This window comes from Ambystoma mexicanum, chromosome 13, assembly GCF_040938575.1.
Source record: "Ambystoma mexicanum isolate Mex_15411 chromosome 13, UKY_AmexF1_1, whole genome shotgun sequence".
NCBI lineage: Eukaryota > Metazoa > Chordata > Amphibia > Caudata > Ambystomatidae > Ambystoma > Ambystoma mexicanum.
This window is the reverse complement of record NC_090938.1, coordinates 568,553,900-568,571,559: the sequence shown is the minus strand read 5'-3', so window position 1 is coordinate 568,571,559 and position 17,660 is coordinate 568,553,900. Positions and strand designations below refer to the sequence as shown.

At 46.3% G+C, this 17,660-nt stretch overlaps 1 protein-coding gene across 3 annotated transcripts in view; it reads right to left on the bottom strand.

Annotated features, from left to right (window-relative positions):
* Positions 1 to 1,773: 1,773 nt before the first annotated feature.
* Positions 1,774 to 17,660, bottom strand: part of FAM117A (family with sequence similarity 117 member A) — a 327,775-nt gene continuing 311,888 nt past the window's right edge. For all 3 annotated transcript variants that reach the window (XM_069634374.1, XM_069634377.1, XM_069634376.1), the window contains one exon: positions 1,774 to 3,274. In XM_069634374.1, coding sequence (XP_069490475.1) covers positions 2,962 to 3,274 — 313 coding nt within the window. In that variant the 3' untranslated portion in view covers positions 1,774 to 2,961. The remainder of the gene's footprint in view (positions 3,275 to 17,660) is intronic.

The following is a 17,660-nucleotide window of genomic DNA, read 5'->3' as shown; positions in this document are numbered from 1 at the left end:
AGGACAACCAACTAGTTGGGCAGAAAAAAACTATCTGAGGGACCTCGATACATGAGGGATTTTGGGTACACAACATGTCACGTTAAGGATAGTGTTACAGGCACACCCCTGTCGACGTCCCCTTTCGATCCTAGAAAGAAAGATGCAATACTCTGCGATTACCACTAGATGTCGGACTATATGCACAGCACACGATTCTAAGCAGATTAACAAGCCTCAGAAGAAAGTTACCCAAACAGGTTCCCAGTACTGACAGACTAATCGGTTTCCCCATAACAAATTAGCAGAGGCCAGTGAAGTGAAGCTCAAGAAAAGAATCTGAGGATGTTGATGTGCGAGGGATCATGGGTACCTGTACACATGGGATAGTGGGACAGAACGCCCCAGTCGATGCTCTTTTACAACATCATAAAAGAAAATGTTATACTCAGACCCAATTACTAGATTGCAGACTATGCAAAGCATGTGAATCTAAGCAGATTCATATGCTCCAGAAATAGAAGTTTCTCAATTATCAATCTGAATGAAACCAACTAGGCATATTGGTACAGATCGTTCACCAATAAGGTCCCAAATGGCCACTTTGTACTCAACCATGGCCCCACCACAACTGTCTGAAACTGGGTGTTGCCACAGTCATGCCCCTGATCACCCTCCTCTGCTGTCTAATACTACTCACTTAGTTTACACACAGCCTCTGCATCACAAGCCTGTGAGACTACAGTCTCAAAGTGACAAGTCCTAGATACTGCTAAACCTGCACCATGCATACCCCCCCAAAGCCTCTTAAATCCACAGGTAATTGAAATGCTTAAAGCTTTTTTTGAGACTTAGAATGTGTTAGAAAGCCTGTTTAAAGGCAAACAAGTAATTTAAAAATCAAAAAAGCAATTAGTACAAAGCCAACCAATGTCCCTTAAAATCCTAAACCATCAACACATTTAAAGTATGCTTTCAACAGGAAATAAATATATTGAGGACTTTCTACCAGTCCTAAATAATTTAGAAATGTTTGTCCATTGGTTATTATGGGATATGGTCTGTAGGAAGGTACAGCAGGTTTTACCAGCGTTCCAGAGGAGTCACAGTGTAGGCAACTTCCTTCTGGCCAGGAGACCCCACCAGAAGAGTTCCAGACGCAGTTTTGATGACCAAAGACCCATGTGCAGAGTTGGATCCACGCCCTCATTGTGGTGGATGCTGTGGTCAAGGTGGGGGCAGTTCGCTTTAAACACACAATTCTCTAAGTTTGTATACTTTGAATCTGTTCGGGGCATCAACAGTGAAGACTTCTTTTCATAGTATTACTTTCAAGTTAAGTTACTCTCCTTTTTAACAGCGTGTGTGCGGGTCGCTTATTAGGTATTTCACTACTTTGTGTTAACTTTTTTCTGAACCAGTATCCACAGCGCTGAGCACAACTGGTCATTGAGATTTTACTTAAGGCCCTGTTATCAGGGTCCTCCGGCAGATATTCCTGACAGCGCTATGAATTTTGAGGGAGATGAATTTAAGGAGAGCAAACTGAAGGATGCAGTGACAGGCTTGGTAAATGGTTCAGCAACACTGTGTGCCATTTGGGGCCATGTGCGATTGCAGGAGCCAGTAACGAAGTGTGTTGGACCATCATTGTTGTAACTGCAGACATCAACATGGTGCTGGCTGATGTTATTCACAGCATAGTATTCAGAAGCGCACCAAATCCATTGTCCAAGAGGCAGTACTCCTCATACCTCTAGAGAAGGAAGCTTCACTAATGAAACCACAACAGCCTTAAAAGAAACACACTAGACATGTAGGAATTTTATTAAATTAAGCAGAAACATCACTGCAACACACCAAAAAAAGCAAACCAGATTCCCCTTCTGACTTTTGTACAAAATGTCAGATGTAATACTGGGTTCAGCTAGAATACATTCATCTGAACAGTGTAAACCCCTTTACAGCACACTTTTAGTTACTCTTCAAGTCGGGAAGGGGCTTTTAGGGGCAAGGCAATCCTCATCATTGTGAATTCATAGCTTTGGCTTAAACTTAGCTTTTTTTTTAAAGAATAGCCTCTGTAGCCACATTTTTCTTTTAACCTCTCCTCAAGCTTCAGACCTAGCTGTGTTCAGATGCTGGGGTCTCCTCATCACCGAACCAATATTACCCTAATTGCTGGCTTGTAGTGGGTTGGGCTAAAAAACCACATTCTCTAGCCAGTTTGTGCCTTCTTACCTCTTGTCACGCAAGAGACACCTTTCCTGAGCCTCTGCTAATAGCAAACTCAATTGTCATTAAGTGGCCTCTTCATATGCATGGAACCTCACACGTCCTTCTTGAAGTGTTACGGTTTTTCAACAATAGTATCTTCTATAGACCGAGAATTTTGAAATTATACACCTTTAATGGCACTCTGCTACCCATAGCAGCAAACCTGATTCCAACATCAGAAAATGCTGTCGCAAAACCCGATTAGGAAATGACTAGCCCCCATGATTCTCCTGCCAACATCATCCATTCACTGGTGTCCAAACTCTGCTGTCCTCTGTATCCCAAACTCTGAGAAGCAAAGAGGCAGGCATTCAGTTGCTACATTACTTTTCTCTCATCTTTTAGAGGAACAGTTTGGCAAAAACCACTCCACACTTTGCATAGAGGACAGTCAATTACAGACAACCTGGCATAGCCCCTTTATTAAAGGCCCAACTGAGGTTCTCACTTGAAATCCTAAACAAGCCTTAGAGGAAGACAGAAGTCGTAACATAGCCATATGAGCCAGAGGAAAATAAAAGTGGTGAATGCACTTAGGGAAGATGGCTTTGTGACCTAAAGTGGGCAATATGCTTTAGATGGCCTGTCGCTCGGACCAAGCTTTTGCCACGGAAGGAGCATTTTCTACATCCATGGATTTTAAGGCACATTTACACACTTCCAAATTCAGCGAAAGGGAAGAAAATATGCTACACTGCCTTTTCCTCACACCACCAATGAACTATGGAAGGCGCTGCCCTCTGTAGCCTGGCTGGGACTCCAGCGGCGAACTGGTGTCTCACCACCAAAAGCACAAGCCTCTGGGTCTTGAAAAGAGCTGCCACAATTAGCCTGGCCCCTGACCTGGCAGGATGATCCAGTGGCACCAGATGTTGGAAAGCTTCGCAAGAAAAAGTCCATGTTGGGTAAGAGCGGCTTCACCAGGTTAATCGGGCAGAAAGCCGAACCTGTTGGGATAAAGTGAACTTTGTTCTTATCAGGGCCATAGTGCAGAAGTGATGGATCCCGGCTTGGAGACCTGAAATGGATAAATTTAAGGCAAAGATTAGATTTTAATAGTTTTTGAAAAACCTTAATAACATTCAGTGTGGTTGAAGGTGGAAGGGTTAAAGGAGCGAGTCAGCAACAAAAAAGAGATTAAAAAAAAGTAAAGAACCCGAACTCCACATATGGACACTCCCAGCTAGAACCTTCAGCTGCATTATGGCTTGAAACAGAGGTTGAAGTGATCAGAAACAACGGAAACCGTGAGACATTACTTTAATTTTTTACTGCTAATAGTTCACTACCCCCAACCCCTTCCCCCTCCAACCCCCAGCACATTCACAGTTAGGAACGGTTCCTTGTGCAGTTCAAGCAAACCTCTTCACATTTCTTCATCCCCCATAAATCTAATCAATTCACTTAGGACCCCGGTGAGCTGGCAAGCAGTAGAAGAATGTGTCGGACCTGGTTTTGTGCATTTTTCTATATGGCTATGGCGACCAGACAGCAGTGCCTGCTGCTAGAAGAGGTGTTAAGAGGAATTTCCATAACTAATTCTTGCATCTGTGACAGGAATCAGAAGCTCAAGTTGAAAGTAGTTTATTAGGGGATCATTACAGTGAGTAGGAACAATAATAAACTTGGTAGGCATAAAGGGCAATATGAATGTTAGGATTAGCCCAGTGGCATTGGCTAATAAGTTCAAGGGAAAACTAAAATATTAAATGGGTTCTCTCCAGAAAGACTCCCCCTCCCAGAAGGATTTCATGCACCAAAGGTCAGTCCTTAAAATCTGTTACTTGCAGTGCCCTGGACTAGCCTTTGACAAGCCTCAGCCATCAATGTCTCACAGTGACATCTCCCTTTTTCCACTTCCTTCTCCTCTGTGACCTGGTCCTGTTGGTCTGCCATCCTTCTCTGCAACCCCCAGTCTTTTCCTCAGGATGGTCTGCCAAAATGGAAATATTGGTGTCCCATGCCAAAGGAGAGAGGAGCCTGGTAGGAGAGTAGGGTGTTAGGGTAGATTTTCATTTCTATGTTAAATCTTCCTCACCTGTGAAACCCCCAGACATTTTTCGTGACTTGGTGATTATTTTTCCATGTTCTTGGGTGATGAGAATCATGTTCCTCTCTCCCCTTTCTTTTACTCTTTATGGGTGACCTTTTTAGGTCACCATAGTGTATGTTTGGATGTACAGTTCCCTATAACTTTTGGGCTTGATGCATTTTCCTACGGCAGCACACAGCTCTTACCTTTGTATTTTCTCTTGATTTACCTTGGGTGAACTACTGTTCCCAAGGGTCGAGAGGGACTTTCATTCCCTTTACATTTTATATGCAAGACCAGCACACCCAACCTTATGTTACATGGTATCCCCTTTCTCTCTGACCAAGTAACATTTCTGTTACTGTGGCAAGATAATTCTTATGGCTGGTGGCAGTGGATATACTTTGATAACTTTAGTAACTATTACACGCAGACTGTCAATGTAATTTGTAGCGTGCTTGTCCTTTCTTAGGTCTTCTACAGTCCTAGGTTGTGGAAGGTCCTGGTTCAAGTTTTGTCTTCAGCAGGAACCATTTGTGTTTCTTGCTGAGGCTCGAGAGGGTCTGAAGGCAGGAAGTGAGGGAGGAGTCAAACTCTGCAGCCTTTCATCTTCTGGTGTGCCCGATTGGACAGCCACCTGCCCCTTTCTGTAAACTGCAGGGAGAGTGTGTGTGGGTTCCTGTATAAATGTCCGATTCTGGAAGCTGACAAGTTGACCACTGGAGCTGAATCCAAAGAGGAAGATGAAGAAAAGACTCTTTAACAGATTCCAGCGACGCCTGCTGTGTAACGGGAACCTGTCCTGACCTTTCCTTCCATGAGAACTGGGAGGTTTTAGGGGGTCCTGAAGACTATGTCCCCTACCCAGAGGCTGATGAAACTCACTAGTCTTGAGACAACCTGCATAACGAGCAGTCCCACAATGTGCTGTGAACTTCCTGGGCTGCAAACCGCCAATACCAGGGGACCTCGAGCCAGAGTGCTGTGCAACATCTTCCGAAGTCCGATTCTCGCTGCAACTTTGGACTCCTGCTGGACCTCCAGAGGCACGATTAGAATCGCTGAAGTTCCCTCACCAGGGCGCTGGACCGAGAGTAAAGAGAATCCGACTGACAACAACCGGTCTTCTGGTACCTGTAAAAGAGCGCCAAATCCACAGAGTTGTGGGAAACACCGAATAATCCTTTATTGGGAGCCTTTTCCATTGACTCCTGCTGCAAGTTCCCATTCAGTGTCCGTTCTTTCATCACCACGACCAAGAATCAAGGGACCGGGTCTTGTGCTGCTGCATCCTGAAGGTGTCCAACTGCAGGCTCTTTTTCACTGCTGAGGTACTGTGTTGGCTTGGGTAATACTTGCCTAAAGTCTTGTGTTGATCCCCTGGGGCTGAGTGGGTAATTTGTGTGTTTGGGAGTTCACCCATACCGTTTGCCCAGGCCTAACAAATCTAGGGAGCCTTCTACGAGTTCCCGGAAAACTTTATAACTTGGTACTTACTTGTTGAAGGAGAAATCCTCTGGAACTCTGACTTTGCTGCATCTGAGCCTCATCCTGACCTGCCTACTGTTGGCCAATGGACCACCAGTGTCCCCCTTCTGCCTCAGAGATCACTCATACTTTTGAAGTCCTTCCCTATTCTAGGGCATAAGACACGGTCTTGAAAATAGAAAAAGTGTTACAGTTACAACACTAGCACCTTTAGCAATTTTGTATCTCTGAAATAGAATAAGTTACAAAAATGTCCCAAAGTTCTACTTACCTGTGAATTGCTGAATGCCATTCCTAAACGTATAATAGTTACTTTCCAGAAGAGTGGAACACAATTCAAAAGGAAGTAAATAACCTGAGTTGGTACTGTTTTATTATTCCTGAAATTGAATAAGTGTAAAAGCTTACCAATAGGGCTTAATCATCTTGAATTGCTTAGTGCCATTATAAAAGTGTACCATTGGATTTTGCTTACCTTGAACTGCTTAGTGCATTTCTAAAATAGTCTTAGTGTTCTCACTTTTCCTAGAGTTGCATTCTGCCTCTCTGCAAAGTAAACACAGTTCCTTACTGACCTTAGAATTGGGTTCCACTCTTCTGAAAAGTATCATTGGTATAACTGACTATTCCTGTAATAGAAATAAGATTTTACTCACCTTGAATAGCTTGGTGCCATTCTAAAAGTGTAACATTTGGTTGTGCTTACGTCAAATTGCTTAGTGCTAAACAGGCTTACTGAGTTCTGACTTATGATCAGTCAGGAATTCCTTTATTCGACTTTATGTCTTCAGGCACAAAAGAGATAAGAACATCTGTGAAAAAGGTGCATAAAAAAAGAAAATCATTTAAAAAGATTCTAAAAGATAATAATATTTTATAACACAGTAAGAGACTCTGCTTCATCAATTCCCCCTGCATTCTAAAACTTCCAGTAAATTAGCTTAAAACAACCACAGCATAAATATGTATAGTTAGTTCAATACCCCTTTCCTTTGGAGCCACCCCCTATGAATGTATCGGGCCGTAACAAAAACTACCAATGGAATGAACGACGACAAAACTGAGCTGATCCTAATCGGTAGCCAAACTAAACAACCTGCCACAAGAGTATAAATCCTTCAACATTGATGGGAATACCATAATGGTCGCCAAGGAAATAAAAACCCTTGGAGTCTACATTGACTCCTCCCTCACCTAAAATAGACAGGTCAATGCCATAGTCTCCTCTGCCGCCTACACAGATAAATTAATAAGAGCCATAGACCTTTCCGCTCAGACAACTCAATCACCGTGGCCAGAGCCCTGATACTCTCTAGGATTGATTATTGCAACCCTCTATTTGCTGGAACAAGTAGCAGAAACATTAAAAAACTACAAATTGTTCAAAATAATGCCATCAGAGCAGCATTAAATATCCCCATCAAGGAACACATTCCTGCCACCAGGAGGGACATCCACTGGCTCCCAGTCCACGATAGAATCAAATTTAAAATACTGACACTCACTCCTAAACGTACCTCAAATAAGGCCCCTGCCTATCTTAACAACTTGATTAGAAAATCCCAGTCTAATAGGCCTACTTGTTCCCATTACACTAAGCTTCTCATCACTCCTAGATTCAAAAGACAGAAAGCGGGAGGTGCAAGCTTCCCATTAATTGCACCCAAACTCTGGAATGCACTCCCCACACATCTAAGAAATGATTCCTCATACTGGTCATTTAGGAAAAACTTGAAAACCCTACTATTCAGGAGTGATGCCACTCCATAGTCAATCAGCCCTAACCAGTTACTGATGTGGCCCTGACTTGCAACGTAATAGACTCTGCCTGAATATCACTTAGTTTGTATGAAACAGGACTCTGCTATTTCTCTTACCGCTTCTTGATTGCTTTGCCATGTAAGCTTAAAAATACTTGTAATCGTTTAGCGTAAGCGCCAAGATGCCTGTGGGCTTTGCGTGCTCTACAAATAAATAAATGTGAGGCTGCATCCAAAAATGCATGGCAAATTTGATTGCATTAACGCCAGCCTCCTGTAGAATAGGCCGCAGGTACATAAGCCTCAGCCGGATGGTCAAAGGGCAAGTTAATAAAAAGTGGGGCACAGCTTCTTTGGATGAACCACACAATGGGCATAACTCAGAGCCATGTCTCTTCAAGTGGATGTAAAGGCTGCAACTGGAAGAATGCCCAGCCTGAAGTGAGCAAACAATGATTTTTCGTAGGCAGGGAAAATTGTGTCTAAGCCTCGTAATTAAGATACTCACTCAGCTTCAACCGGAAGGCATCTAGCAGAGCCTTTACGAAGTCCATGACCTTAGTGCTGATTTTTAATGCAACAAGGTCAGACAAAGAAATAAAATGTGGATCTGCCCGCCCAGAATTCGGGAGCATTTAATTCAAAGAGCATTTTCTTAACATATGCTAGCCATTTCAGGCTGCCACCAGCCCCCAGGGATGAAAGATGTAAGTTTGCAACCCTGCACTGGCTCAATCTTGTTGGGCCCACATTCTAAAACAAAACTGGCTTACACATGGTTTCCGCATCGACTGGAGAAGTACCAAATTCACAGTGGATTAGTGCTGTAGGAGCACTCTGAGTAATTTCTTCATAAATGTATTCTCAGCTATAACCAATTTTCCAACATTGAAATATCCCCAGAGCGCCACACCATACAGCACTGCGGGTAGGACTTGCCCATTGTTTAAGTTTAATGCCGGCAATATGGCACCATTTCCATGCCGCTTGTAAAAGGACAGGGTGGATGCTCCATACTTTTCTAGCATTAAATCAGTCTAATCAACCTCATCCACCCATCCAGAAGACTCATGGAATCTCACACTCAGTCCAATCTAACAGGTTGGCCATTTTGACCCCCCCATCCCCACCACATCCATTCTGATTGGCACATGTTTTCGTAAACTGAGGTCTAAATACCATCAATTTAGTCTTACTGGTGTTCAGATCCAATTGTAGGTCCTTGCACTTGCCCAGAAAAATAGCTAAAGACTTCTGCAGACTTTGCGGTGCAGAGGCAATCAGTACCGCATCGTCTGTATAAAATAGGGCAGGGAATCTGGCTAAGGCCATTTTTGGGCAATCCTGGGCCCCACTTACCAAAGCATCTATAATTTCCTGGATATAAAAGTTGAATACAAGTGTGGCGAAGGGACAGCCCTGCCAGACAGCCATCGCAACATCAAAGGTGCTTGTTAACTCCTCAGCTAGTCCATACCGTACACATGCCTTGGTAACAGAATACAATTTGGAAACTGTGGAAATCAAATAGAGTTGCCTTACGAGCCATTAAAAGCTGCCACAGTTTATCCCTGGAAACAAAGTCAAATGCGGTCATCTTAGGTCCAAAAACAAAACATACACCTTCATTCTCCTTAGCACAGTATATTTTTATTTTTATCAAACATCAAATGAAACATTGGTCCGTCGTGCCTCTACCCTTCCTGAAGCCAGCCTATAAGTCACTGATGATATTGTTGCAGTCCACCCAGGCTTGAAGACTGTTCAATATAACCTTTCCAAAGAGCCTCCCCGAGCAATCTAGAAGGGATATCGGCCTGTAACTTGATGCGATATCCCGGCCACCTTTCTTGTACAGGGGAACAATCACTGCGTTGAGCCATGTTATGGGAATCACACCAGTTGTCATATCTCAACGCTGTCCACTGTATTTTACCACACAGGGTACAATTGTGAGGAAGAATATTGAGTTTCCGTTTTTCAAACGGGGCCTAAATTGCCGGGTCTGCTGGGTTAAGTTTGTAAATGATCTTTAGATGGTCAACGATTGAGAGATAGAAGAGTGGTTTTGCTTCACGAGCCATGAGATTCACCCACTTCACTGACTGCATGCATGGCCTGAAACCTATTTGCTGTGTGTTGGGGGTAAAGGGGGGGTGCATCAATGGTTACCGCTCCACGGTTCTTCCCCCGTGTACTGACACTTTCGGGCCGTTCAAGTACACTAAACTAGCTAATTCTCGCCCATTCAGCTGCAGAGACTAAGATGTAGTCAATTAAGGATTGGCTGGTATGGCTTCTGGAGGTCCATCTGGCTGGCTGTTTGTTGGGGGGAATCTTTTGTTGCAAAGCCCTCAGCTTCAGGTTGTGCATTAAGCATGCCGATTCGACTGAGACGATGTGATCCATGTGGGGGCGGTGCAATCAAAGTGGGGATATCCCAGACTAGGTCCTGGTCATTCCACAACCCCTCCAATGCTTTCAATGGTTCTAGCTGAAGATTAAAATACCCAGCTACCAGAGTGAAATTATGCATGGGAGGATCAACAGGAATAGTAGCCACCAGATCGCAGAGACACTCCAGATTGGCAAAACCACACTCACTCCGTGTCCCATTATAAATGTTAAATAGGCAGAATCATTTGTCTTTGCTAGTTTTAATTGACAGCATCTGGATATTGGGTGAAGATGTTGTAATAGCCTTTACCTTTTTTATTTGGATTTGTAAAGCACACAACAGCCCATAGGCATCAATGCGCTCTTTCATGAAGATGTCTTAGTTACAGGAAAAAAGGCCTTTCTCATGGTTACAGAGTGTGAGGGCCCAACAGGGCGAAGCGGTACATGAATATAAGTGATTGTGAATGCATACATACATACATACATACATACATACATACATACATACATACATACATACATCAAGATTAGTCTAGCGGGAAAACAGCTCATGGAGAAGAATAGCATACAATGTGCATGCAAGCAGAGTAGACTGGGAGCAGATTTATACAAACGTAAGTGTTGTGACCGCTTTCCTGAATGCGGTGTGCGATTCAATGTTTCTCAGGAGGGGAGGTAATGAGTTCTAATTGATGGCTGCAATGACCAGGAAACTGGACCTTCCTGCTCGAGCCCTGAGGGTCTTAGGAATAGTGATGCGGTTAGTGTAGGCTGTACTAGTGGGTCCGATTGTGGGTGGTAAGGTAACTCGGTGAGAGAGGTAGAGGGGGGTGGTGTAATGGAGACATTTGCAGGTGAGGGCGAGGGTCTTGAAAATGATACGTTCCACTAACACGGAGCCAATGGACCGCATTCCCGGTTGCTGAGATGTGCTCCCTCCTTGAGTTGACGGTGGCCGTACTCCGCTCATTGTTTTGTACAATCTGCAGTTTTCAGATGTTTTTTGCAGTGGTGCCTGCCAGGAGGGCGTTGCAATAATCAAGACAAGACCCAATTATTGCCCTAGTTATGGTGAGGCAGTTCTGTCGTGTCAGGAAGTGTCTTGCTGCTGTGATCAATTTAGAGTGGTAGGCGGAGGCAGATGCGATGGCGTTGACATGCCTGACCATCGACAGGTTTGCGTCCAAGAAAAATCCCAGGGTTCTGTTCCGCCTGTGATCCAAGGATGGAGGTGTTATCAATCACGAATAAACTGTACTTTGCATCAAGTTTGAGTGTTCCTGGTGTGCCAATGAATAGAAGCTCTGTTTTTTCACTGTTCAGGCACAGCCAGTTTTCAGCCATACAAGTTTGGATTGTGGCGTAGATGGAGTTTAGCGATTCTCTATCGACCTCGTAGTCACCAGTTAGGGGGATGAGGACCTTTGTATCATCAGCATAATCGGTGTATGTGATGCCTAGTGCATCAAGGAAGTTGAATAGAGACCTTGTGAACAGGTTGTAGAGGGTGGGTGAAATGCAGGATCCTTGTGGGACACCACATTTGATCAGTTTGGGACTGGCGCAGGCCTGGTCTGAAAAAACATTCATAGTTCTTTCTTTCAGAAAGGCTATACCGTTGGGAGACAAATTGGCAGCGGTAGAGAGGTGGTGGCATAGGGTATCATGGTCCACCAAGTCAAAACCTGTGGATAAGTCAAGGAGCAGCAGGTGACCAGGTTTTCCCGTTTCTCAGATCATCAATCTGGTTTTTAAAAAGGTAGAATAAAGCAGTTTCAGTCCCATGGCCGGGACGGAATCTAGACTGACGGTGACCAAGCAGGTGATTTGTCTCTAGGTATTTGTGGACCTGCAGATATGCTGCCTTGTCGAGAATTTTCAACAGGAAAGGGACCGTGGTGATGGGTCTATAATTCCCTGGGATTGTGGGGGGGGGAGGGTCGAGCGTGTGTTTTTCAAAAGTGGTCGTACCCATACTTTATTTAAGGCAGGCAGGGACATGATCTGATTTGAAGGAGGAGTTGATAAAGGCTGTGATGAAAGGAGTGAGGGTGGAGGCACAGTCCTTGATGAGCTGCGCTGGACAGGCATCTCCTTTGCAGTTGAAGGTTTTAATCAATTTAAGGAGTGCATTGACTTCCCGTTTGTTAATTTCCTTGAACGAAAAGGCCAGGGCGTCACAGGATGTCTTACAGTGGAGGTTAGATAGCTGTTTTAGTGCATGTTGGTGGTTGAAGATTTTGTTATGAAGGATAATGAGCTTATCCAGCATAGCAACCTGAATACTATTACAGCAGTCCTTGTCCTTGGTGAGGGATGGCGTGGTGGGAGGTGGTGTTTCCAACTCCCTGAAGATGGCAAAAATCTCTCTGGAGCCTGACTTAGCATTTGCTATCCTAGTGTTGAAGGAATTGGATTTTGCTTTAATAATGGCAGCTTTGTATTCTTTTGAGATGGTCTTGCAGGTTAGCTTAGTGGGGTCACCAGGTTTGGCTACATAGGTTGAGAGAGCAGTTCTTTACCTGGCACGTAAAGCGAGAAGCTCCGGGGTGAACCAGGCATTTGTGCGTTTCGTACGCTTGGCTTTCCTTAGGGTGAGAGGGGCTATGGATCCACTACTTGTGAGATGGAGCTGTAGGTGGAAGCAAGGGTGTCTGGGTCATTACAGAAGGGGGGCTCGAGGGCAGGAACCAGGAGGTGGGCTAGGAGCCTTTCCTTGGTAAGTTGCCGGGAGTTTCTGGAAAGTGGGAGCGGCGTCGTGTGTGTAGATAGCCCTTTGGTTACGCCAAGATCAAAGTGGATGGAAAGATGATCGGACCAGGGAATGGGTGAGATGTACGTGATAGAGGGAGGGCAGTTATGGTGGGCGATCCAGTCAAGGGTGCGTCTTTTGATGTGGGTCGGCTTTTTCACAGCTTGTTTGAATCCCAGAGTGGAAAGGGCTGAGTTGAGTGAGGCTGCATGAGAGTCAGCCGGGTCGTTTAAGCCTTGGTTCAGGTTACCCAGGAGGATAGCTTTAGTGGTTTTCTTTATATTGTCGTCAATGGCGTGTAAGAGGGCATCCTGGAAGTCTGTGATTGGCCCTGGAGGACGGTACAGAACGTGGAGGGTAATAGTACAGTTAAAGGATGGGTTGACTTTGAGGAGCAGGTAGTTGCTGTTGAATCCCAGTTCTCCTTGTACCTTTCTAATGGGGATGAAACTCTAGCTATGAGGGCTACCCCTCCACCCCCCTTTCTAAGAGATGCGATCTTGCCTAAAGATGGTGTAGCCCAGGGGGAGGGCAAGAGCAGGGACTGATGCTTCACTGAGCCATGTTTCACTGATGACAAGTAAGTCAAGGTTGTAGATGGTGATAAGCTTGTGAATGTCCAAGGCATGGGCAGGGAGCGACCGGGCGTTGAGTGCACACCAGAGTGGGCTTTGGAGGGGCATGTGGGCTGAATGTGAGGCTACAGTGGGAACAGCAAACTCTTGAGGACACAATGGGAGCAGCATGAAGGGCTGAGCTAGAGGGCACAATATGAACAGCAGCATGTGCCTCTGAATTTGGTTGCACAATGGGAACAGTAGCCACAACTAAATTTGATTGTACAAAGGGAACAACAGCAACCTCTGATAGGGTATAATGGGAACAGCATCATGGGCTAAGCCAGAGTGCACAGTATGAGAAACTGCAACATGCGACTCTGAATTGGATTGCACAGTGGGCATAGTAATACACCCCGCCCCCCCCCAACCCCTGAGTTCCCGAGTTTGGTTGTACATTGGAGGCAGCAACAAGAACTGAAAGATCGGGCCCCGTGGGAACAGTATCACGTGGCAACAATGGTTTCAGAGCTATACCAACCAGGGGTGGGGGGGTATAGGGGGGGCTGGTGGGCATGCAGGTTACCGGTGGTTACCTTTGCTTCTGGTAGAAGCACCGGTAGTGTTTCTTCACGGTTCCTTCCTGGAAACGCAGGGGTCTGCGTGAGCCAGAGCAAGGCTGAGTGAGCAGCAAAGGGCAAGTGATGCTGCCTGCGGGATGTGGTCATGCGAGGTAGTTCTGGGGCATGCAAGCAGGGTCTGTGAGGGGAGAGCCAAGGTGATCTGTGAAAGGCCCTTTTGGGGGTGCGCATCGTGGTACGGGAGGTTGCAGGAGTTGAATAGGCTCTTGAAGTAGTGCTCCATGTGAGAAGTTCAAGTGGAAAGTGCGGACCGCTGGATGGGAGAGTAAGCCTGGAGCCAAGCCGCAAGTAGCTGGAGGGGGGGGGGGGGGGGGAGGGTCTGGAGATGGGAGGGGTTGGAAGGGTGCTAGCTCTAAAGCATAAAGCCCTACTTGCGAGAACAGTTAGGGTGGCAACGGTTCTACCAGGAGGGGTACGTTTACCTTGGAGGGCTGACGTGTGGCTGTTGCTGATGGCAGCTTCGAGCAGCTGAGAGCAGTGGCTGCATTATCCCTCGCCCTGCGGCTTTGCCTGGTGGCTAACCTCCTCTCCCTTTAAGTCCGTAGGGAAGGAGCAGGCCGTGCAGGGTGAGCCAACTGCAGACCGGGCCTGCAGCAGTGATACTCCTGGAAACTTAATTGTTGTCAAGTGTTGTCCTGGCAACGGAGCGGGCCATTTTGGCACAGCCGTGCTCCTCGTGGCACGACGCAGTTGGCAACAATGCAGGGGAACACTCTGTGTCCCTTTAGGTGGCAAGGTATAAGTCTGCTTCACGCAGGATGGTGACTCTCGCAGCAGAGCTGCCGACAGCAGTGGCGGCCGTATCCCTCGGCCTTCGCCCTGCGGCTTTTTACACCTCAATCCAGATGCGGCCACCACTAGATCTGCCCTTCGGCCTTTAGAAGCGGGGATTTGAAAATACTGATAACCTTGTAGCATTATTGGCCCAATTGCCCAAGTCTCCTGTAGAACGATTACTTTGAACTCTCGAACAAAAGCAGACCACAGGGGTGGCAAGAATGCTGAATGTCACAGAGTGATGTTCCAACAAAGGAGATTGAATCCATAGACTGGTTCGGTTGCAACACACACCCTTTTGCAGTCATTCAACTTCATCCAAGTCTCCAAGTTCCACTATCGTAGCAAAAATGTGACCCCCTTCATTGAGGACAGAAGTCGTGGTAGGCTGCTCGGAAGTGGGATGTTGCGACACTGGCGGTGTGGGGCTCTGGAGAAAAGAAATAGGCCTCAAAACTTTATGCTGATTGACACTTATCTATAATCAATAGCCCACAGACCTTGGGCTAATGACCTTCATGAAAACTCAATGATATAGTTTTGACTGGAAGGTGATGACCGGCCCCGCACACAAAGAACTATGTCGCCTCTGATAATTGTTAAACCTCCCTTTGCATTACGAATCCAGTGTATGCATTTGTTTTTTTAGAGAATCTATATCTTCCCGTGTACCACAAGGTAAGCGAGGGAACATTTAGCATTACCACAGAGAGATTGCGGTCGTCCCACACGGGCCCACAAGTAGCGGCATACCCCCTGCTCTCCCCAAGATAGACAAGTTTGCGCCCAATCGCAGGATGGTGGTGGGGTATGTAGTTTTAGACTAGAGCCTTACTTGTGGCAAACATTTGGGGGCAGAACTGGCTGGAAACAGATTTGAGAGAACCTTGGGGTTTCCCCTCAACTATGAATCTCTCAGGGGGTCCTTACAGCCGATACCATGGATTTGGTGCGGCTCAAGCGCTGGACACAACACTGGGGCCATAGACCCGGGAGTCCTCTTAGCCTTCTGAGACGCCCTTCTGGTTGGAATAGGAATCACCATGTTATCTTTTTTAAGTCCCTGAGGACCTCTTCCAACTCACTTGTCCAATAATCAATTTCTGTGTGATCGTGGCCTTTAGGTCAAGCAGAAAGCTGTCCAGTTTAGAGGAGAACAAGGTGCAAACTGATGCTCCAAACCAACCAAAGTTATTTAGACTTGTCTGAGTGCACATCTTAGAGGTCAGTCTTCCCTCAGATTGGCCAGGTGGCACTTTTTTTTTTTTTGTTTTGTGCTGGATTTCCCCCAGCCATCCTCTTCTTGGCATAGGAGACCACTTCCCATGGGTGATCCCCCGGAGGCCCAGTCTCTTCCCTCCTTGTAAAAGGATCTTTACTTTCAGTTAAGCAGGCAAAGCAATTGAAAAGATCAATCTTAGTGTCAGGCTTATTGCTGGCCAATGCACCCCCTCGAGCCAGCACCAAGAACTCGAAATCGTCTTTGCAGCGGTGATCAGAGTTTGATGACATGTGGGCATAGTCACCAGTAGAGAGTTAGCCCGTCGAGATTACAGTAGCCTTATGAGCCTTCAACCCATGAGGCTCCATTATGCTGGTGATAGAGAGCAGGAACAGGGCCACTAGCATTTGCTGGAATTATATAATTCCATCTCCCTGCTTGCCCAGATTTTTGGGATGTTTCAAACGGGACCAGGCAATCCGCGTTACAATCCTTTTTGCCGGTTCTTGAACTTGCTATAAGCCTTTGGTTGTATAAAGGCGAATCAGGTTCGCAGAAGGTGATCAGGTCAGCCCTGATTGCTTGGAGGACACAGTTCGATGTAAAACCTGGGGAAAAATCCTTGGTAAGAACCTTTTCTGGCTGAACATGGACCTTGAGGGTTGTTGGCACGGAGATAGAGGAAGGGAGACCGTCAATGTCAGAAAGAAGGCCTTTTATTTCTGTGATCAGACTTTTCACCTCTCTGATCGGTTTGAACATTCGGAGGATCTTATGCGACTCTCCCGGAAGGGTTCGACCGTCTGATTTCCTTTTACCCATGTTGCTCCCACTTAGTGTTCTACCACTAAGCTCCACTACAGGGTCACCATACTTTGAATAGGAAAAAGATGTAAAAATGCAACTTTACACATACCCACTGAAAGGCACCAGGAGCGCAATAGCACATAAATTAGCAATAGCAGGTCAAGTGGCAGTTACGCTGCAGTTATATAAATAAATGTGTGCATCCATAAAAATCAATTTCAAAATTATACTCGCGGTTAGCCAGGGGCACTGGGTGAGGGGGCTAGGAGGCTTATCAGGGCTGGCCCTGCTGCAATTTACAGCCTACGAGCAGGCTTCACGGGAAGCAGCAGCCGCAGCTACTCCCTGAGGCAACAGCCTTCTTGAGCCAGTTAGGCTTGCCCAACACCACCACTTCGACGCCCGCTCCAATACTCGCTCCGACACTCCGCTCCATGTAGTGTCGGGTCGCTCTGCTTCAGGTGGGCGATGCAGGCAGTTAGAGGAAGGGACCCACAGATGTCCAAACCGCACCGTCCCTGCCGTCAAGCTGCACCCAAGGAGGGCTGCTTCTGACGGAACCACAGCATTCTGGTTTTCAGAAGCATATGGGAACACTGTAGGCTATTACGGTATGCCTCCCTTGAATTACATTGGGCCTCATTACGAGTCCAGTGGTAATTGAGGTGGTAAAACCGCCTGGTTACCGGGGGCCGGATTCGTATTACCATTCCGCCTCTGTGACTCCCGGAATTACCGGGGCATTACAACCCCGGTGTCCCGGGAATTCCGGAGGCGGAATGGTGTTAATCCCCATTCCCATTGAGTCCGATAGGACTCAATGGAGATGGGGATCATGGAAACACCGGCACCATCTCGTGATGGTGCCGGTGTTTCCTCGTCCGCCTGCAGGAGGGCGGTGTTAAACCCGCCAGGTCTGACCTGGTGGGTTTGACGCCTCCGCCTGCAGGAGTTGTGATCGCCCGGCA